The following is a 23,788-nucleotide window of genomic DNA, read 5'->3' on the forward strand; positions in this document are numbered from 1 at the left end:
GAGGAGGACGCAGTTGCAGAGGAGGGTGCAGTTGCAGAGGAGGGCGCAGTTACAGAGGAGGACGCAGTTGCAGAGGAGGGCGCAGTTACAGAGGAGGACGCAGTTGCAGAGGAGGGTGCAGTTGCAGAGGAGGGCGCAGTTACAGAGGAGGACGCAGTTGCAGAGGAGGGCGCAGTTGCAGAGGAGGGTGCAGTTGCAGAGGAGGACGCAGTTGCAGAGGAGGGCGCAGTTGCAGAGGAGGGCGCAGTTGCAGAGGAGGACGCAGTTGCAGAGGAGGACGCAGTTGCAGAGGAGGAGTAGACAAATAGAAGAAGCGCAGTGGGGGAGGATGGTGGAAAACAAAAAACGCAAGACCTGTTGGTCCTGTTAGTTGCATGTGTTTTCTCTGTCATGCTTTGTTGTTTCTGCTTATGTTATTATTTAACATGCAAACTAACTACTGTATGCCTTTTTCCAACCACCGTGTCTGTTCACTGGGTCTCCTTCTAAAAAGATTTTAGATGGTTGGAAAAATTACCACTTAGGGTGTGCAGCTGTAATTTCTGTGTCTCTAACATATTTCATATTTACCAACTCATTTGCCACAGTTCCAGGGGTGGCTGTAATTACAGTGCACACTTCTAGAAACCACCTCACATCAGAAATTATTTTTTTAGTCAGTAAGCGGGATGTAGGCAATAATGATTTATAAAAAACACAGATGATATAATGCTAAATGTGGATCTGCATTTGAAAATGTTGATTATAAGAAGTTAACAGTGGTGGTACTTTGTTACTTGTGTTAAGATCCGCTACTGTTTTGATCAAATAGATTGACCCTGCTGTATTAGGTAATGTGTTGTTGGAACCATGCACTTAAGTTGCTATCTAGTATTGGCATGTTATTTACTACCTTCTATCACATGGCCTGCTTTGTTATATATATTGTTTGCCAAGTGGAATCACAGCTGTTTCAAATCATAAGAATGGGTAATGCAAAAATAATAAATGTGTGAGGAAAGACATCATGAACTTACTCCTTTATCATTTTTGTGTTACTAATATTGAACTATCATGTATCCTCTGTTTATCCCCAATTTATTATTTGCCTCAATGGCAAAGGGACCAATGTATCCCAAGGAATTGAATGAACAAGCAATCAAGATATTAAATGAAAATGTAGTATATAACAACATATAGTGACTAATAGGAAGATAATTATTATTGACTATAAAAAACAAAACTAGAGAAGAGTAGTTAATACATTGAATCCTGTGACTTTGTTGTGTCGATCAGCGCCTACAGTAGTTTATAAGGGTGTTTTAGGCTAGCAGCTTTGTATGCCAAAAGCCACGAATTTGAAATTATGGCTGAACGAATGTGTTGTTGCATAAAATCGCATTCGTATATTGTAGTTACTGTCTTTTTACCAGTATTGAAGGGAAATGTTTATTTCTGGTGCTAGCCACTAGGAGGCACCCTTTACAGAGTAATGACTAGATATCCCCCCCCCCCCCCCCCCCTTAACAGATGTGACTGCCAGTGGATTAATTACCATGGTCTAAAAAATGTATTTGTTTTAAAGAAGTTAAGCCCATTGTATTGAGCTGTATCCCCCACCACCAATTTAAAAAATGACCCTTAATGTTAAAGAATAGATTAGTCAAACATGAGCAGAATAATTTCAATTACGCCCAACAGTAAAGCCTTTAAATACAGACTTTTATACTACAGCTTTAAAACTGTAGTGCAGTTACTGTATGGGACTCTGAAATTGCATTTGTAACTTCATTTGTTTTTAAAGACTAAAGTTGTTTTACGTGTAAGATGCACTGCTAAACCCTTTTTTTTTTCTTGTGGCGTGTTTTTTTGTTTAGAATTTTTTTCTGTACTGTTTTCTTTCAGGAAATGCAGCCTTTCTGCTCAGACTGTTGTTTAAAAGTACAGAACGATTGTACATGTACCTCATCCTGGGTGTCCTGGTGCTGGAGTTTTGCTTTTCAGTCCCATGCCTTCTCTTTTACACAGGTGAGGACAAGCTCTGCTGGCCCATTGCGGTAGGGACCATTTGGCAGGGCTCTCTGCACATTATAATGCCAATATAGCACAGTTTCTTTATTTTAACCAGAATCATGTTAACCACTTATAAATGGAGTGCATCTGTTTTTAGAATGTATAGTTTTAATCCCCCCCCCCCCCCATTTATTATGGAATAACATATGCATGTTCTCTTTTAATATGTTTTTACTACTGTTCTCAATGTGGTGTGATTATGTAGAATAATATACATGTACTGTAACAAGTAGTTTGTGAGCACATCATTTGGGTTCCTGCTGTAGCAGTAAAAACTAAAAAAAGAACAGTTTTTTATTATTTTTATTTTCAAGTAAATGCAATGCTTTTCATTTGTAATAAATGCTCTGTAATCAGAAAGATTACAGAGCGAAATATGTTTATCTTACTCATTACTGAGTAGGTATAAATGTTGTGCTTAAAACTTGCACTGCATTAAAGATAAGGATGGGTGCCTCAGCGGGTAGCAAGCTTGCCTCCTGGGCTAGAAGGTCATGTGCTCAGTCTTGCCTTGGGCAATTATTGGATATACCCCACCCAGTAATGCCTCAGCATTGTGTTTGTGTTTATGTGTGGCATTCTAAGGTGTTGTCCTTATGAGACCCCCCCCCCCCACCCCCATCAGCTTTGTTAAAAAATATACCACCATTTTTTAAAGGAATGCCAGCTTTAATACCAGATTTTGTTTAAAAGCCATTGTTGTTTTTTCATTCATAGTTGTCTAAATCTTTATGTTAAGGAACTACTATGGTAGTCTTGCAATATCTCTGTCCATAGTTAGATGGTGAATAACAAGCTTGTTCCACAGCTTCAAATAAGCATTCAGAAGAAAATGTGAATTATGCAGTTTCAGCAAACCATTACAGTATTTGGGGAACACAGGGAATAATTTAAAATGTACTGTATGTGGATATGCATTTAGTGTGGGCCATAGCACAGCCCAACCTTCCAAACACCCATATTGTGGGATAAAGGAATGCATGTATTGTTGCTTTAAAATAGAACCACAGTTGGTGTCAATTAGTTTTTTTTCAATTCTAGTTCCATTTCCAATTTCTTTTTTAAAATCAATTCCCAATTCCAATTGCCGTTACCTATTAATCAATTCCAGTTCTGATTCCAAGTCTGAATTGGAATTTAAATTGATTAACCAGTAATGGGAATTGTAATTGTAATTGGGAATTCATTTTAAAATGGAATTGGAATTGAAAAGAAGGAATTGATCCCCTGGTTGGAACATACACTGTAAGAATTAGATTTCCAGAAGACACTGGCAGTAATTCTAATACGGTTGTTGTCTACAGTACTCCATTTCTGTATTTTTCTTATTAGTTATTAACACCTTTGTGTGAGCTGACCAAAAATTAACTACAAACTATCAAATATATATATTATATATTGCTTGACTCTTTTCTTGGTGGGGGGGCGGGGGGGGGAAACTAAGACAGTGTCTGGAAAAGAGCCAGCTAAGCCTTTGAAGTCTTTTTGAAGATACTTTTAATGCTTAGAGTCGGAGCACTGAGGTATTTGTTTTCTCTTCATTTAAACATGAATACCAACCATTGTGTAAGGCAATGTTCAGAGACCTCACATCAAAGAATTTTACTGTTTTCTTTTTTTTTTCCCTTTGGTCTTCAAAGAGTTAATGAAAAAAGAAAAAAGAAGCAGACAGTAAAATAGTCATTTTTGCCTACACAGTAGATATAGTCCCATAATCGTGAATCATTTAACAACAAGAACATTCCAGATTCTGTTTGTAAGATACTATGTGAAGAAGCTTGCATTGGTCTTTCAATGTCCAAGTCAACCACAGCAAACAATATATTATTTATTTATTTATTTATATTTTTGGTGAAAAATCAATCTCATGATTACCACCTTGCAGATTTTAGTTTTTTGTCTTTAAAGTACATTTTGGAGGAAAGCAGATTCAAACATATGATACCTAATGTCATACAAGTCTGTGTCTCTGTAATGTCATGTTTTAATCCATGGATAATGTTACAATGACTGTGGAGGTCCATGGTGCTGACAGATTGAGAGCCAGAAATGTAGTACTAACACAGATACACAAACACATAAACACTTGACCGTAGGAAGGCCAGGCCATTAATCGTGGAACCTCAAGGCAGGATATTTGCTTTTAATCAATGATTGACTTTGTTTGACGCATTAATGTTTATTTTTGAAAGTCTGTCCCATTCTTCTAGCCTGAAAAGAAAAATAATCCGAAATCAATAAGCATGAAATCTATCCACCTGCATGTTATACAGCAACATGTTCCTAACGTGAACAACATGTGCTTTAAGATGTTAGGTAGAATGGCGTAACCCCATTTTTGATGTCGTGTTGGGAATGGGGATCTGTGCAGCAATTCTGTTTAGGCATACCACTGTTTGTCTTGGGATACATTTTTTTTAATCCTGCTTAAGGTTGCACCAGATTGAAAAGGTTCCGATAAAGTACTTGAAAGTAACATTAATTCACCAAGTACTGCTCTTCTCTTTAGCCGTTGTTTTAATGACAGGTCCTAAAAATGAATGAAGAAGTAAAGTACTTTTTTCAAAATTGAAATTTAATGGAATAGGGCAAGGGTTTCATAGACTCAGAAATGCAAAAAATAAAAATCCAAGTAAAAGAAAATAATGATCTTGAATTGATTTGTTTAATGATAATCAAAGTTATCACAGGCAAGGCTGTATTTTAACTAAATTAGCGGCTGTTTGAGTTGTTTTCGGGGTTTGTTAGAGTACGTCCAGATTATCCCGTGTAGCATGAGTCAAAAATTGATACATTTCTTACTTGCAAAATAAAAACCAAGGAAGAAAACACAAAATAGTCTGCAGAAAATGCAATCGAGTCCCCTTGGAGCATTCTACTTTTGGATTCTTTCTCTCCTTATCTTTTTGTCTTTTGAACTTACTAAAACAAAGTATGTAGAAATAATAATTGTTTGGGATCAGTCAAAATTTGTAAAAAAAAGTTTTTGATTCATAGTTAAGCTAACTTGCTTCTGTCCAGCTGTTATAATTGACTTTTATGCAATACAATTATATTGCACAAAAGTAAATTTAATTATGGGGCAAATAACTGAGGGGCGGCATGGTGGCATAGTGGTTAGCACTGCTGCCTCACAGCGCCAGGGTCCTAGGTTCGAATCCGGCCTAGGGTACTGTCTGTGTGGAGTTTGCATGTTCTCCCCGTGTTTGCGTGGGTTTTCTCCGGGTACTCCAGTTTCCTCCCACAGTCCAAAGGCATGCTGTCTAGGTTGATTGGTCACTCTAAATTGCCCTCTGTGTGAGTGTGTGTGTGTGTGGTGCCCTGCGATGGACTGGCGTCCTGTCCAGCGTGTAGTCTCGCCTTGCGCCCTGTGTATGCCTGGCTCACCACGACCCTGTAAAGGAGTAAGCAGTTAATGATAATGGATGGATAGATGGACAAATAACTGAAGTATATTTAAACTTCAATCTACATACTTCAGTTAATACTATCTGGGGTCATTTGTATTTGACTGCAGTTTGTCAGTCCCTACTATTATCTTAATAAAGTTGTATGAACACTGAAAAACACACGTTTTTCAGTACAAACCACATCTGGCACAGCTTTTAAAAATGACCTAGGCCTGGTGTGAACAGGAACTGCAACACACACAGATATTCAGGTGCAAAAGCACACTGCAGTGCTGTGTTTATTAACACAAAAATAAATAAAATATTCAAACAGAAAACACTGCTCACAGAGCGAAAATAAAAGTTATAAACAAAACAAAATCACGAACACTAAAACAATACAACAAAACCCAGGTCAGGCTGGGCAATCGCCTTCACTGCTCCTATGTTTTTTGATTTTTAGTTTCATTTCCCAGACTTGTTCTCCTCTCTGTCTCTAGTTCTCTCTCCTCGCTCCAAAACACTCCACCCCAAACAGGAGAAGCTGCAGGCTTTTATCCTTCTGACCATCGCCAAATCAACACTTAATTAGTAAATTCCGGAGATGGCCACATTCTACACAAGTTTTTGTTTGCATGGCCAACAGTCAATCACCGACTGCCAACCATGCATTCAGCAGAGACGAGCTGTTAACACCGCCTCTGCCAGACCACATTCAAACCAAACAATAACAAAACATTGTATTTTAATTCAAAATACAAAACAATACATTTAAATCATACCCCCACATTGTGTTTTTACTGAAACACAAAATACTTTTTAAATAACACAAAATACAATCACCCGTTCTAAAATTAACAAACAATATATTTAAACAGCAGGCCTTTCCCCTGCCCCCTATTTATGTGCAGGGCTTTTCCTCCGCCCTGCCACACCTGGATTTAATCAAAATGTTGCCGTTATAGCTGTTATAGTGTAGCTATGGCGCTGCCATAATCTTTTGATTAGTTGATGCTGTATATAGATTTATTTAAACGAGAGACATTATTTATTTTGTACCCCATTAAGAGCCACTGTCTTGGGCAAAGAATCATCACTCAAGTGCTCACTCACTCATGTGATAGTCCTGGTTACATTCTCATTCTAAGTTTTTATTTCATTGCAAGGGCTCGGGGCACAACCAGATCAAAGGGTTTCAAAGCACATGGCTTCAGTGTACCGAGACACTACGCCGGGGGGGGGGGGGGGGCGCTCCTGAGTGGCGCATCAGGTAAAGGCATTCCGCGTCGAGTGCAGGATACGCCCTATAACCTGGAGGTTCAAGTCCAGGCTATTCCACTGCCAACCGTGGAGGGCTTAGGTCGGTTCACCGTGCACCAGTGAGTGCCAGTAAGCTGGTCCTCCAACGCTGTAGCTCTGAGGTGGTTGCATGGAAGGCCTGCAGAGTGAAAAGGCCTAAGGTCTGCTAAGAAATAAATAATAATAATAAAAAGAAGCGGATGGCTGACGGCACACATTTTGGAGGGTGCGTGTGTCCATCTTTGTCTCTCTCAAGTCAGCGCGGGGGTGATAGTGGTGAACCAGGTTGAAATAAGAACAGAATTGGCTTTCCAAAATGGGGAGAAAACAAGAAAAATAACTGGCGATTCCTAAGTAAAAAAAATAATAATAATAATAACTGTACTCAATATGCTAAAGACTTGCCCTTGAATGTAGGTAACTTGTTTTATCTGGATTGGGTGACAAAGATGGTTTTCTCTAAGATCTCCCTGGTCTGATTCAAGTTACATTCAACCTTTAACACCACTGTGAGTGATTTGTCTAAAGTTGTGTTGCTTTTGTTTAGATTGAGGCTTTTTTAGCGTATGATCAGACATAAATCAGCAAGTGATTTATACTGTGACACACACACACACACACACACACACACACACACACACATATATATATACACACACACACAGTGCTCACCCGTTATAACACGCCTCGTTATAGCATGGAATCGGTTATAACACGGTAGGGTCGTGGCTCCCATTTGCTCCACAATGCCATTACAGTCGCACTTTTATACTCGTTATAAGGCGGAACACAAATAGCACGGTCTTGTAACTATGGCTCCCACTATAGCGTTATAAAGGGTGAGCACTATATATATATATATTTACACTGTTAATGAATTTTGTACAGCTTTGTAGAACAGTACAGAACTGCTGTGTTGCATCAAACTGAGAGATTTAAAAGTTAAAATGTGAACATCCATAATTGTGTGTTTCAAGTCATAGGCCAATCCTAAGTACATGCACAGTAATGCTGAGCCTATTGACTCGCTAATAATCAATACAGGAGGAAGAAAATTATATGGGAGTTCTAGAACTCTACAAGTTAGATGCCTAAAGGCATTTTGGGATCTATTGGGCAGAGCCTTGTTTAACTCTACAGTGACCCCCACTGTGACAGATAGAGTAGAAGTAGCCACAGGCTACTGGAGCTGGTGCCACTGATGGCCCACTCCTGAAGACCAGCCAGGCACACAGTTAGTAGCCAGAGGGTCTGTGAATATTTCTTAAAGGTTTTCACTGCCCTGGAGTCCAACCATTAACAAACAATGAGTCGAGACAACCCTACACACCCATTCCAAAAAAAAAGAAAGTTAATATAGTGCTTATAACATTGTCCAAAACTAAATTAATAATAACTTCATTTTATATAAAGTGTACATTAATTTACAAGATTATAGTTTTATGGATGGAAAACACCTCCAAAACATGTCTGAATTTGTGCTGGATTCTGTTTTCCTGACCCAGCATTTAAACAACATGACATTTATAGAGGCAACTAGAATACTACTGTGAATGTATCTACATACACACATGCAGGTCTTTTTTTTTTAAAGATGTACACATTTTCATATAATCATACAAATACATTACATAGCATCTGGGGGCGGTCTGTGCAGCAAAAAAAAATTCTCTAGTCGCTTCAATTCAAACCTTTATTTAACCAGGTAAAGACATTGAGAACAAGTACTCATTTAAAATGCCGACCTGGCCAAGAGGCAACATAAATACAACAGACAACAATACATAGACAGTTAGAAACATTACAGAAATACGAAATTTAAAAAAAAAAATGAAATCGGCATCTGCTCTGACAAGCACATGCAACAGGGAAAAGAGCTTCAAGCCTAGAAAAGAAAGCACTCTCTGAAATAAAACCAGGGAGTTTAAGCCTTGATTGTAACTCATTCCAATCGTGAGCAGCTGTATATTTGAATGAATTAATCAAACGATATAATCAATAATTCGCTTAGATAGAGGGGTGATTTCCCGATTAGAGTTTTATAAATGTCTGTACCAATGACATAGCCGACGTGTTTGAAGTGAGGGCCAGCCAACCAAACTGTAGAGATCACAGTGATGAGAGCGATAGGGAGCACCAGTGACAAATCTTATTGCAGAGTGATATAAAGCATCAAGCTTCCTAAGGGCAGCATTAGAAGCAGCTTTATAAATGACATCTCCATAATCTAAAATGGGTAGTACAGACATCTGTACCAGTGAGTACTTAGCTGGCCAAGTGAAGCATGATTTATTTCGGTAAAGAAAGCCGAGTCTCGCTCGAACTTTTGATTGTAGTTTAACAATATGTGGTTTAAAAGTAAGTGCACTGTCTAGCCAAATACCCAGATATTTATAAACTTCTACTTGCTCAAGGTCAACCTTACAAAAGGTACTAATTCTGCAGCCTTGCTCAAGAACTGCAGGATTGGTAACATTTGCACGTCCCCTATTAAATAACATACATTTAGTTTTATCAACATTAAGCAATAGACGTAGAACACAAAAAGATTTTTGAATCTGATTGAAACTTGTTTGCAAGTCTGATAGCACTGAAGATAGAGTAGGGCCAATTGAATATAAAATAGAGTCATCGGCATAGAGATGGATATATGAATGATTGATTCCCTTAGCAATATTATTAATATAAATGGAAAAAAAAGAGAAGGGCCTAATATCGAACCTTGTGGCACACCCTTAGTAACCAAGCAAGGCTGTGATATAAATCCATCCGATTTTACACATTGCGTTCTATTTAAAAGGTAGTTCTGAAACCAGGCAGCAGAAACCCCATCACAGCCTATACTACGTAGCTTGTTCAAAAGAATAGAATGATCCACAGTATCAAAAGCCTTAGAAAAATCAATAAAAATAGCAGCACAACAGTGATTCTTATCAAGGCCCACAGTAATATCATTCAGGACTTTTAAAACAGCTGTAACACACCCATGTCAAGCACGAAAACCTGATTGCGTATCAGATAAGATATTGTTACTCTCTAAAAAGAGACTTAGTTGACAGGGTAAAATAGAAATAGGCCTATAACACCCACCTTTAAAAAGGGGTGTGACGAATGAGGATTTCCAATCTAGTGGAATTCCAGCTGTTTTAAAAGAAAGGTTAAATAAATAACACACAATTTCTTGAAACATATACACTCAATGTTCATTTCCTCCGTAATAACTGATGATAAAAATGGAGAGCATTACCATAATTGTTGTGTCTTTTATAAGTTTTTACTCTTGATGACCTTGTAAAATTAAATCAAGTAAATCTGGCGCAATTATGTAAGCCTTTACAAACACCCACACACACACACACATACACACACACACAAACAGAGCATTTTCAGGAAAGAAACCTCACTGTGCCTTAAGACAGATTTCAGATCACATAACCTAATACAGGTGTCCTACAGATTAGCACACTGTCGTTTGTAAGGGAAGTGCTAGCATTGTTTGTCCTAAATTACTTGCATGCTGTATTTCACACGCTCTATTCTAAGACGTATTGCTTGAACACAGAGGTGGAGCAGACCACCAAGCCTCGATTCAGAGGTGGTCTTCTGATTACTTTACAACCCGCTGTTTGACAGTAGCAATTCAATATCAGAACCTTGTAATTGCTTCCCTTTAATCAGTCATGCGATTGTACATTACAGAGGCAGGTGGTCTGTGATAAAAACAATTTGTAAGAAAGCTGGGCCAGAAAGTGAATAGTCGTTCACTTTGGTGTTCATTGAAGGCTTCACTTCCAACTGCAACACAGCATTTTTATTTGCACCTTATACTGATTAAATAAATGAAAGGGGCAGTGCCTCACAATAATACTTGGATAATTCCTTAATATATGTTTACTCATCCTTCCATGTGCACATCCTTAATATACTGTACATATGTATATATAGAGAGATATGTTAAATACAGTACATGCCAGTAGCAATCCACTGTGTGTGGTTATTCTGCTAGTATCAATAATTCATGTATCAATATTGTTAACTAAAGGACTGAGTACTATGAAATATTTTAAGTATCAATCTAGGTTAAACGTAAAGGTTTTTAGTAACCATTCCGTGTTGACAAGACGCTGATTCTTTGCAGACATCTACTGTCCCACTGGTCCATCCACGTTGGTGTTGTCGGAGTCTCTCTCCGAGTTTGACCCTTCTGATTCGGAGGCATACGGCTTGAATTACGGTAGACAATCCCTGTTTTCTCTCTCTATGTCAGATCCATCACTACATGATTCACATTCATAAGAGGTGTCTGAAACTGATAAAATTAGGTTACTCTCACTTTCACTGTCGCTGTCATCCATACTGGCAGATGCAATCTCCCTCTGTGATGTCACAGTCTCCTGGCCCCAAACCAGGAAATGGAGATTGCCCTCTCTGTATTTCCAGGTATTATTTGATTAATTGTAGTGCGATTAAACATAATTTGGTAAAATGAATGTGATTATATGTTCAAGTGAGACCTGTTAATATTATTTTGTATGTTTTTGGTAAAAGTCAAATTCCATATCATAGGCTCTTTAAATTACATATTATATATGGCTTCTGTAGGTTTATGAAATGGTAAAAAAAAGTCCTTAATATAATTTATTTATTTTTCTTTTTCCTTCAGTGCAGGTAATGCACAGAGAAACCAGCACCAGACATCAACCTGGAAGAGCACTCAAATGCTTATTCAAGCACCAGAAATCTCACCAACACTAAGATCGGCTTCAGGTATAGTATTTGACGCAAACCGCACATTTCTTTGTACTTGTGATATGGTTCCATCCATTTAAATTATTAACTTACAAAAAATGTTATAGCTATATTTATGGTAACATCTAAGCTTTTGTACCAAATGGCATGCCTTCTGAGCACCCTGAAAGTGTTATGGCAGGTATTTTCTTCAGTCCTTGTTACTTAATTCACAGATCAAAACTGTTTAATTGTATCTGATAATCAGCAGCCTCTGCCTGGTTTATTAAACTAAGCATACTATAAGAAAAATAAAAATAACTAAACAAAAAACACCACACCGTGCATTTACTAATTCTTCTTTACACTCAAGGGGATGCATGTTTCAAAAACCTGTAGGTACTTTAATCTTGTAAAACACTGAGAAAATAACCTGAAGGTGTAGGAAATAGACTGGTTTATAGGTAGAGTCATTGGATCTTGGTTTAGCCACACAGAATCTTTGAATGAGTTCCTATTTCCTTGGTCAAAATAATTGTTTTCTTCTGCAGACTTCCTTCCTTTGTATCCGTTCTTCTCTTATTCTTAATGCTCTTTCCTTGTAAAAGTCACACGTTTAATCAGCCCTCTGACACCTCATTAAAAGTTCCCAATTGTATTTATAATCACTATTGTTTCACCTCTGACACTTCCATGGAATTCCTTCTCCCAATATCTGACACCTGTACTCAATGAACTAAACGTGCAGAGTGCAGCCAGGAAGAGTACTGGTTACATACTGTTTTGAAAAAAGTGTAAAATCTTTTGTTTGTTATAAGTAATATACTGTAGCGAGCACGGGGAAGGCAGCAGCAGGGCTGGTAGGTGACGTAATCACACACAAAGACATAATCCTGATATACACCCCTTGCAAAGAAGCCGGCTCTTTTGTTCAGCGGTATCTGCGCTGTGCTTTAGTGCAAGAGGTCCTGGGTTCGCGCCCGCCCTCCGCCTGTGTGTGGATTGCTTCGCCCTGTGAGATCGCTACAATGCATATTTGTATACAATAATGAAATCACTGTAAAATGTGCTACTGTACATTTGAAATAGTGTACTGTAAGACCCTTTCAATATAAAGACAATCCAATGATCTTCCTATGTTGAGATCAGCTCTCTATTAAATCCATAGATGAATACCACTGTTGCAGTAAACACTCAATTATTTAGCTTTCAACTTCCCAACGTATCGGTATGTTTAACATGCCTTTGTCAAGGGAAAGTGTGTTTGAAAACAAACATTGGAGGTATTTATGGGTTTTTGATGCCATGGTAACCACACATTTATTTCTCTTTTGAATTTAATGTCTTTGTGATGTCATTCACTATATAGCTAATGATGTAACGATCCAGTTTCTTTCTATTTAAACATTTAGCTAATTTTATCTGAAATCCGAGAGGTACAACATCGATACTTAAACATCTATCCAAAAAGTTACTGTGAGAGGTACACATAGCTGTCTGTTCAGCTAATCTCTTCATTTTGTGTAGTATTGGCATGGCCATACTGGACTATTTTTGTAATCCGGGCCTCTGCTTTCCTCCATTTATATCCTTCGGGACCAAGACTGTCTGTCGAATTAAGCGAAAGTGTCGAGTTATCTACCAGCCGAGTTAACCAAGGTTGGCTGTATGTGTGTGTGTGTATATATATATATATATACACACACACACACACACACACAAATAATTTTAAAATAAGTACATTTATAAATACTGCATTTTACTGTTTAAAATAGCAGTCCCTATTAAAGCAGTATAAGTAGTTAATAAATAGTCTATGGCTTCATGTTAACCAATGCTATTTGCTAAATAATCTTTTGCCTATGACCATATACACATTTTGTAGGTTTCTGGTTTCCCTCTGTAGCAATGCATTATTTGCTCCTTTCCAACGGAGCCCTATCCATGTTGCAGGAAGTAGATGTGACGCTTGAGGGGAGTCTGGGGTCAATTGCCCTGCTCTTCATTGATAAGCGCCATGGGATGATTAACATCTACAAAGAAGGACCAAGGTTTTCATTTAAAGGATAGCATCTCTAGCAGCAGAATAGCTTCACAAACACACACACCATGGTGGGGTGTTGATAGATTATACTTCTGATACCCTATGGGGGCTTTGAACATTAACACTGTAACTGAAAGTGTAACTGGAATGGAGCCCCATATTAATAACTACCATAGGGTGATACTATAATTAAATGTATTCTATAAACATTTTACTTTTCTGTTTTTTTTTTCTATTACATAAGTCAGATTTGAAGGCTAGTTAAAGTCTTCTGCTTATGCAAACTGTAAATTTGGAAACTAGTAACTAACCACAAGTGTACAGTTAACCCAGGCAGCACCTGATTGGCTGAATATTTGAAGGGCATATCTTGGGAAACATTTCCATGAATTGATTAAATAAAATAAAATATTTCTCTGTATGGTTTTCATTATTTATTATTTTTTTTTCAGTGAAGCTAGATGCTGATTACTTTTTATGGTACTAACTTCTGCAATGTGTTATTTGTAAGCTTGGCAGGGGATGTGTATGTTATTTGCATACCTCTTTTATGTTAAAAATGCACAACTGTTCTTAAAACTTAGTAATAGGCACAATTTTATTACATGTCTGATTTAGTCGAGATCATCTCATTTATCAATTTTATTCATAATTCTTCCAACAAATGTGAGAAAAAAAATGAATTTATTTTTTGTTAAATACAAATCTCCCCAAGGATTGTGATTAAGATTTAAAGTTTTATTTATTAATTACTTATGTATTTATTTTGTTTGCAGGGATAGTATCTGAAGCAACACAATACATTACTTAGTAAACGACTTCTGTCCTTGACATCACAGCAGGTCCGCAACTGAGGAAGCACAAAATAAAAGGGTGAAAATAAAGCTGAATACATATTTGGCAAGTAAGGGAGCCCTGGAAAAATGCATTTGGATTAATGTGAACAAATTTATGTTGCTTTTGTTTTTAATTTATACTACAAAGGAATCTTAATAGTACAACAAATCTATGGTAATTAAAAAAAAAAATACTGTTTTTTGTTGCCATTACTGTGACAGATTCATGATTACTCATACCATATTCCCATTTTGTTTTAATGCATTTAAATTCTAACCTTGAAATATCAAAATTCTACTACCATTTTGTGTATATTCTTATTTTGTTCTTCATTTCTTTCATGTAAGCATTTAATTGACATTAATGTGAAAAAAAAGTTTTCTTACACATGGTTGCACCTAGCTGTTTAATATATATATATATATATATATATATATATATATATATATATATATATATATATATATATATTTCAATGCTATAGAACTAATGCTGTCAGGAAACAAAAGGAATGTGAACTTATTTTCAAACTAGGCACTTTGGAGCCATTTGGAATGAACATTCTATTCTGAGGTCATCATCATCATCATCATCACATTCTGGAATTTTGTTTAAAAGACTACTTGTTTGTTTTTTATCAACTTCTTAAAGCACTGTTTTTTTGTATTCAGCCGATGAGGGACTTGTAGTCCGAAATGTCCTGATAATTGATTTGTAATCAATTATTCTACCTTTTTAAGTACCTGAAATATCCTTTTCTTTTTTCTTTTTTCTTATATATATATATATATTATCAGTTTTATATCCAGTCTGGTTTAGTATTTTGATATTTTGTTATTTAAGCATTGCGGCACTAAAATGACAAATGTGTGACAGTTTTATGTTTTTGTTAGGAATTATGTAGGCTATACTTATTGTAAAAACAGTCAGAATGCTTTTCCCATAGGACTTATTTTGACTTAGTCAACAATGATGTTTGATAAAACTTGAGACATACCAAAAAATAGGCTTAATAGTACATCATTTGGTTAACATAAGGTTAAAACTATTTGTATTTTTTGTACAACATTTTCTGTGAAGAATATTGACATGCCAAATACTGCCTATTTTTTTTTTAAATAAAATTAAGGTATTTGTAAGCAACCAAAGATTATCAACTATACATTTACAAACCTTTTTAATTATTGCATTTTTTAAATTAAATTATTAACCAGTGCATTGTAGGATGTGTAAAAAATAAGGTACTGTGGTAATTGGAGTCCAAATCTGTCATTTGAGATGTATGTACATTATTTAATCAGTAATGTACATTTAAGGAGGCTGTGTGGTCCAGTGGTTAAATAAAAGGGCTTGTAACCAGGAGGTCCCCGGTTCACATTCCACCTCATTCACTTACTCATTGTGTGACCCTGAGCAAGTCACTTAACCTCCTTGTGCTCTGTCTTTCGGGTGAGATGTAATTGTAAGTGACTCTGCAGCTGATGCATAGTTCACACACCCTAGTCTCTGTAAGTCACCTTGGATAAAGGCGTCTGCTAAATAAACAAATAATAATAATAATAACTGTGTTTACAACTACTAATACTATGAAAGACACAGAGGATCTGATAAGGCTCATTATAAACTTAACAGTATTTCCTTTTTGAAAAAAAACAACTCTAAAATCCTTATTAAAATCCTGTCTTTTCTCTGAATTTATTTGTGATAAAGTTTTTGACTCCTACAAGATGATGCCCACAAAGAAAATGCAACTACTTTGTGGCTTTCCCCTTCACCCCACCCTGTCCCTACTAATGCAAATTAAAGCACACATACCCCCCCCCCCCCCCCCCCTCTCTGTTTTGGAAATTCAGTCCTGTGGCTGTTTTCTTCTCTTCAGCCAGTGCATCATGTGGTTGTTTAGGGGTGTGTAACATGGATGGAGAAATTTGGTTTGTTGTAATTAAAGCTCCACCCCCCACCCCCGACAAGTTAACCCTAGTAAAAATTCAACTTTAAAAGTACCACATTTTTTCTTGTTTTTACAACTTATTAACACAAGCTAGTACATATTAGGGCCACACCAGATAAATAACATACAAGTAATGAAAAAGATCTTTTGAAAATCTGCTTCTGTTTCAGAGATTTTATTCTTGTTTGGGGGCAGTATAAAATATGTATTCAGAGATTGTGTTTTTATAGGAATATAGGTTGTAATGTCATCATTAAAACTGGGACTCTTACGAGCACAGTTTCTAATTTGACAAAATGACGGATGGTATATCTCTTTAAGTGTTTTTATTTTTCTTAGAACTAATACTATCTTACATCTATGTTAGTAATAACTTCCTGTCAAGAACGTATTATGTCCTCATTGCATTGTGGCTGTTTGAGGTTAACCTGTAAGATCTGTTGCATTACAGTATAAGACCTTTGAGGGGTTACACAAAATAATACACCAGAGCAGGTAAATGAAACATTCGTTTGGTAAAACAGAGCCTGCAAGGGATTTATATACTGTACTGTTTGCTCATCCCTTTTTTAAAAGTTGGGCACAGTATAATAGTAACATTACTATTAGCTGTGCATCATAAACAAGTATGTCAGTTTTATACATCCCCAGCTGTAAATTCAAAATTAAAGTTGATTATCGTGATGTATACAATAGTATAGAATAAGAAATTGAAATTAATAGATTCATGAAAATGGGTTCAGTGGTGTTTAGGACCTACACCGTATGTCATTAGGTTAAGTATCATGGTAATGCATATAAAAATGATTATGTGAGTATGTGGAATACATTTTTGTGTACTCTTATGATTGAGTATGTGGAATAACTTCTTATGTTCCCAAGATACATAACAAAATGAACATACAGATGGATGGATGTACAGACAGGTAGACACCTCCATATATCCCCACAATCTGATATTCTCAATTCATGCTGAATAATGTTAATACCAAGTTTCATCCCAAGTTAATTTGATGTTTTCCAGACATATGCAAAATGATTAATGTGACATGCAGAAGGGCAAATGTACAGACAGACAAACACCTCCATACATTCCTACAATCTAATTATCTAAATAATGGGGGCTCCCGAGTCGCGCATCTGGTAAAGGCGCTCCGCGTGGAGTGCAGGCTGCGCTCTATAGCCTGGACGTCGCTGGTTCGAGTCCAGGCTATTCCACAGCTGGCCGTGGACGGGAGCTCCCAGGGGAAGGCGCACAATTGGCAAAGCGTTGCCCGGGGGGGGGAGAGTTTAGGTTGGTCAGGGTGTCCCCGGCTAACCGCACACCAGCGACCCCTGTAGTCTGGCCGGGCGCCTGCGGGCTTGCCTGTAAGCTGCCCGAGAGCTGCGTGTGTGTTCAGAGGACAGCGTGTGTTCGTCTTCGCCCTCCCGAGTCAGCACAGGGGTGGTAGCGGTGAGCTGAGCCTAAAAATAATTGACCATTCCAAATTGGGAGAAAATAATAAAAATAACTGACAACAGCTAAATTAAAAAAAAAAAAAAATCTAAATAATGTTAATGGATAAGTGGGTTTCCAGATGTACAGAAACATGTCAAGTGTTGCCTCCCAACATTTAGTTTAATATGATGATGTTAGCAAAAAGGGTTCAGATAAAGTTAATACTGATTTAGTTTTGTCTAGCAGCACTTAAACAGCAAAAGGAAGAAAGTTGGGCTAAAGGGTCAATGACTCCAGCGTAGTGGATAGATATGCTGTTCCTTTTACTTCATAGTAGAACCCTGAGGATTGTAAAGCAGAAATACCAGTAGGTAGCTGTTATATAATTATATTGAAAACAGAAATGTTGGACACATAAGTAATATAGCAGGTTTCAGTTGTTCAGCTGTACAAAGATGAAAAAAATAAAGTCAATATTGAAAACTATACAAATTTTATTAAGATGCCGTTAATAAAATGTTTGAAGTGCATAACTTGCATATAAACTTATTATATACTAATACATTTTTAGTACACATTATAACTACTAACAAAAAAGTAGTGTGGTATTGTAGTTACACCAGATAGCACATTAATTTATACAAAGAGTAGTGAAAATGTCTTGTTTCTAGATATGTTTTACTTCATCAGGCAACCATGTACATTATTATGTTGAGTAGATGTCAACTTACATTGAAGTTCCTTCACACTCGTTAAAGTCAAGTGATCACAAACAATATATGAATTAATAGTTAAATATATACAATATGATTCCCAGTGCCTCAGGCATTTTGCAATGGTTCAGTGTCTCTATCTTTGTATTACCCAGTTGGTCTGCCGAGGGAATCTGATATTTATAAACACTGTGGGATTCGTGTGTTAAACATGCAGTTATTAACCTCAGTCAAATGTCACAGGCCTGACCCAGCAATGGCAATGGCTCTAAATAACCCCCATTATTAAAACATATAATTTCTATTAACATGTCCTACAGGTTATAATGGTTAAAGGATTGCTATGTTAATACATTCTCTTAAATATCTAATAAACTGCAAGCAGTGTACCCTTCCAGAAACTATATGTGGCATCTGCATATCACAATCCCTGGTAGTACTTGGTAAATAAATTATAATCTCTCTTTTGAAAGTCTATTTGCTTTTGAGAGTTTTAATTTGGTTGTCATAGCTTAGTGTCGAGGGCGGTGGGTAGCAGTCTGAAGGTGACTGCTCTAGTAAACAGACTCTGAAGAGGAGCTATTGAGACCCGTGCCAAGTCCCTGTCATTGTAGGAATGAAAGCAGTGTCCAGGCAGCACCACCTGGCTCCATTTCATCCTCATCTTCTCCCACTTTTGGCACCAAAATGTAAGCCTGAAGGACAGAAAAAGTCAATTAAATTAGACTTTAAAAATTAGATGTTTTTATAATTTATATTTTTAATTTGGTTTCCCGCTTATTTTTAGTTCTGATAACCTTTGTATCTTAAAAATACATTTCCTTTAAAACCTGCTGAATAACAAAGTGGACCACCCTACAACTAACAGCTGCATATCCTATTAACACCTGCTACACCACACACCACAACATCTAAAAATGTTTTTGACCTTAGCAGATTTTTGGTCAAGTGTAACATGCAGTTAACATTCTGCGACACAGCTGAAAATGCACCTGCTTATCTGGTGGTTGAAACATGGCTTAGACCTATTTTCTGTGGGCTGCCACTACAGCAACAATGTTGGACGATTTGCTCTTGTGTAAAAGCATATGGTTTGTTGGCACATGCCAAAAGTTGGTCTTGTGTTGCACAGCGTTGCACAGTGCATGATCATTCCATTGTTGCATAGATATGCTGATAGCCGATCCATGATTACTAACAAAGACTTTCAAGTAGTCCCCACTATACCCAATCTTTTAAGGAAGGTTGAAAAACTTGCTCCTGGTACAATTGCAAAGACAGACTAACAAAATCTTAATCTTTTTTAAATCATTTTCTCCAATGCTTAAACTGTAACAGCACTGGGGGAAGCAAAATACAAAAGCAAAAATGCACATGAAGCCTGTTTTCTGGTAAACGGTTTTAAATAGGAATGTCACATTCCATATATCATGCTTCCTTAATTGGAAACAGTGATTAGGGGACAGTCAATGAGTGATCAATCAGGCTTGTTGTCTGCAAGCTGATTTGTTTGTACCAATAAGGTGGAGTGTTTGCCAGTATTGGCCTTCAATTCAACTGTCAGCTTCCTGCAAATAACAGTCATCAGCAAATAACTTCCCCTTTGCCCTTGTTAACTTTTGTTTAACTTCAGTAAACTGGTAAAGCCTCTAAAGAAGGTTTATATGGGGGGGGGGGGGGTTCCAGCTTTCAGTCTTAATGATCAGTGTTTGATAAGACTTCTGAGAACACCTTTACTGCAAACAAAAACTTGTAGTTTCATCCTACTCATTTGAGCTATTGTAAATTTAAATGAACTCCAACTGAGCTACTGTATTTTTGTTGGGTCCTCCTCCTACTCAGTTTCACCATTTGGTGAGAATATGATGCAATTAACTTGTTTTTAGTCATAGAAAAACTGTCAGAGTGGGGTCAGTGTGACCTGAGACACACATAGGCTGAGCTAACATTTTAAAACCAGAAACCCCTGATATACCTAGGTTGAATGGTCAAGAAGGTGCTGTTGTGAATTAAGTCACGTCCACAGTGAAAATCCTTAATACATCACTAGTGTGATTATTTTTTAAGCTAAGTGATTGAATATGTATTTGAAAAGTTATCGGCTGAAAGAATTTAGTGATACCCAGGCTATCTTGAGTCATGACACAGCTATTGACTATTTTGATCATTAGTGTGTTCATGTACTCACAGCAGAAAAAGAGAGAGCTAATTAACTCTTTCAAACCCCTAGTCATAAAACCCATCTGGCTACTGGTACCCTACTTACTTTGTTTATGGCTCACTGAGTTTATGAGTTTTTACCACTGGCAGTTATATAGATCATACAACAAAAAAATGCAAATACTGGAGTGCAGAATAAACAGGTGGGAGATTGTAATTTGCTATCTGTCTGGGTAAATAACTTTTTGAGAGTTTGATACAATAGCTGCAATACCCAAGACATTGATCCTGCAGCCACTGGCAGTTCATTTTGCTCAAAATGGATATAAGTGATTTGGGAGGTAAAATATGAAAGACCAGTAAAGGGTCATGGTAAACCTTAATTTTTTTTTTTCTGGTGGGGTTCATCCCAGTACAACCTGCTACCTTTAAGTTAGGGTTAAAATGTGATTGTGTTCTCAGATAGAACATATGTCATATGATTGTGTCATGTCTTCTTTGAATCAGTTCTCAATAGAAGGGATAGCCTTTGACAATGCTAGGCAGCAATAGCAATCTATAATTAAGACTTGTGCATTGATGTTGGTTGTCAGGTCAAATATATGATTGTTTTTTCAAGATAATAAGGTGAAAAAAATTCAAAACACTATCAATTATGTTTACGATAATCATGGCCCCTAAAACAACTTAATTGATGCTTTGTTGAGAAAGAATGCCACATTATTTAAGTGTTGCCAAATACATCTCCTACAAACCAAAATGCATGGAGGAAATGTTATTTATAATCCTCTGAAGTGGAGGCATTGCCGTAAACGTTTAAGAAAGTGAATTAGAGCCTCTACATACTTTAGGGGAATGGGACCCGTGAATGAAGGGGCAGGCATCTTCTGTGTGGGCAGAGATGCCTATGGAATTTTCTTCTTTGGGTGGAGTTTCCTGAAATTAAAAGACGGGGAAACATGAATATTTAATCAGTGCTAAATATATGCAACCCATTTGACACAAAATATCATCTTATAGAAAATGTAGTTGTGTAGTAATTTGTAATGGTGGAATTCAATGTATTGACCCATAACTGCAGAGTGACCAGCATAAAACTGAAGTCTTCAGCAGATAAATCTGAAGAAACTGTTGCCTAAGGAAATATAAACAAACACTAACCCTTAATTAGTGATAGGGAGATACAGTATCAATAATAAAGATTAAAAATGCTTATTTTTTATTTTTATTTTTTTATTTTATTATTATTTCTGTGTCTAACAGAAGAAAAAAAACTCTTTGAAATGTGGAGTTCCAGCTACAAGCTCAGATGTAGGTTTGGCAAGCCTTCTCACTCAGTTGTTTAAGTTATCCCTCTGTTAAGAGCAACTTCATGGTAGAATGGAAATCAGTGGTCAACATCTTGAGCTTAGCCATTGATTGAGCATCATGACAACAATAAGGCATGGAGTCAGGAATGCAACCAGCACCGGGCACTCTGTAAAACTCCACTTCAAAAATCCTCTTTTATGTATGAGCTGCAAAAGCTAGACTGGCACCACTATGGCCAATTAACCTCTCCGAACTTAAATTACATGATATGAAGTAAACAGAAAACAGTTGGCTGATCATAAAAACATGCCATTCTTTATTCCGTATAAATACTGTAATAAATGCTAGTTAACATTATTGAAATATATAATTCCAAAAATGCAGACAGTAAAACACATTTGCACAAACCTGAATGTTTAGTTTAGGAGAATGAAATGCCAAACAAATATACTTTATAATAATAAAATGACAACAAATAAACTTCATTTGATAATTAAGTAAGAAATTGTATGTAATACATTTTCATTTTAAGTATATCATAGATGTTTTTTTTTTGTCTAAACAAAATAAACTGATAATTCCATGATTAACCACAATCTATGAGCTTGAAATGCTGTTCACAATCCCAAATGTCAAAACAAGTTTAGAATCAAATCATTATAACCAACAGCAATGCATTAATAATGTAATAAATCTATTTGCTTTTGTGCTATATGCTTCCTGCATCCTAGCTCTGTTTTATAATAGTAACATTAGCAGGTGTCCTCAGTGTGCAGCAGGGCTGGAAAGGGTTAGCTTAGATGCTGACCTGGTCTATGAGCCACTTGAGTGTTCTTAAGGGTCACTTTAAATTAACCACATTTTTTTGTTCAATCCCTGAGCTAAAATTTAATGACATAGGAACGGTATATTTACCAATATTTTAATTGGTTTACTAAACTTTTTTATTGATTTAACATAAAACCCTATGTCATTTTCATTTAAAGCAAAAAAAGTAATTCAGTATTATAGTTTACCCATAATCCAATATAAAAGGGATTATATATCTATAAAATGAATACATTAAAATAGAAAAATACTAATACATATATGAAATAAAAAGGTATCAGTCATCTATCAGTGTGTGCAGTTTAGTCATCATTACTAGTGAAATGTCACATACCTGGTCTCTGTCCATTTATAAGTAAAAGACTCATTACTATGAGAAAAAAGATGTAGAAGAGGTTCTGTAGTCTCATTTTAATTTGTGGTCAGGCTGATGTAGAACAGATTCCTTGGTTGCTCTCCAATTGGAGCAAAAAGAAAAATCCTTTCAAGTTAGCTGCAGTCTAGTATCCCAATTCTAATCGCATTAGAAAAGTCTCAGAGTGAATTGCCAGCTTGCTGCATTTGCTAACAAGGTTAATGATCACATCAGGCAAGGCTATTGGTTACCGGCGGCTGTGAGAGTCTCTTTCTCACTCTCTCTCTTATCCCCCTCCCTTTTATAAGCCATAAACTCACACCCCTTTTCTTTCTACAAACAAAAATCCTCGAAGAAAATAGCCATGTAAACAGTGATTGTCCCTCAGTGGAAGACTATCTGAACAAAGCTGTAGCTACCCCCTCCTTATATATAGGAGGGAGGGCGGAATATGTAAAAACTGGAATGCCTCCCCTATTTGCAACTGATACACTTTGTATTGCATATTACCCCCACATGTAGAAGGTAAGGGAACTGACAGGAAGCCCTCCCCCCCCCCCCCCCACCCAACACACTTTTTGCGCATACTTTAGTGCCCCAGAAACATTGGGCTTCTGCTTGCAACTATTTTGCTGAATGGTACGTAAACTAACTGCAAAGTGGCGCCCATTCAAACTGAATCT

The 23,788-nt window shown here is 36.8% G+C and overlaps 1 protein-coding gene across 1 annotated transcript; it reads right to left on the reverse strand.

Annotated features, from left to right (window-relative positions):
• Positions 1-18,110: 18,110 nt before the first annotated feature.
• Positions 18,111-23,485, reverse strand: LOC117420675 (apelin receptor early endogenous ligand-like). Its single transcript, XM_034034203.3, has 3 exons — positions 23,085-23,485; positions 21,458-21,547; positions 18,111-19,146 (listed from the first exon to the last, which is right to left on the reverse strand). Exons 1-2 carry the CDS (start codon positions 23,158-23,160, stop codon positions 21,459-21,461), a joined length of 165 nt encoding a protein of 54 aa, XP_033890094.1. The 5' UTR covers positions 23,161-23,485; the 3' UTR covers positions 18,111-19,146; position 21,458.
• Positions 23,486-23,788: the final 303 nt, after the last annotated feature.

Source organism: Acipenser ruthenus, chromosome 1 (assembly GCF_902713425.1).
Source record: "Acipenser ruthenus chromosome 1, fAciRut3.2 maternal haplotype, whole genome shotgun sequence".
NCBI lineage: Eukaryota > Metazoa > Chordata > Actinopteri > Acipenseriformes > Acipenseridae > Acipenser > Acipenser ruthenus.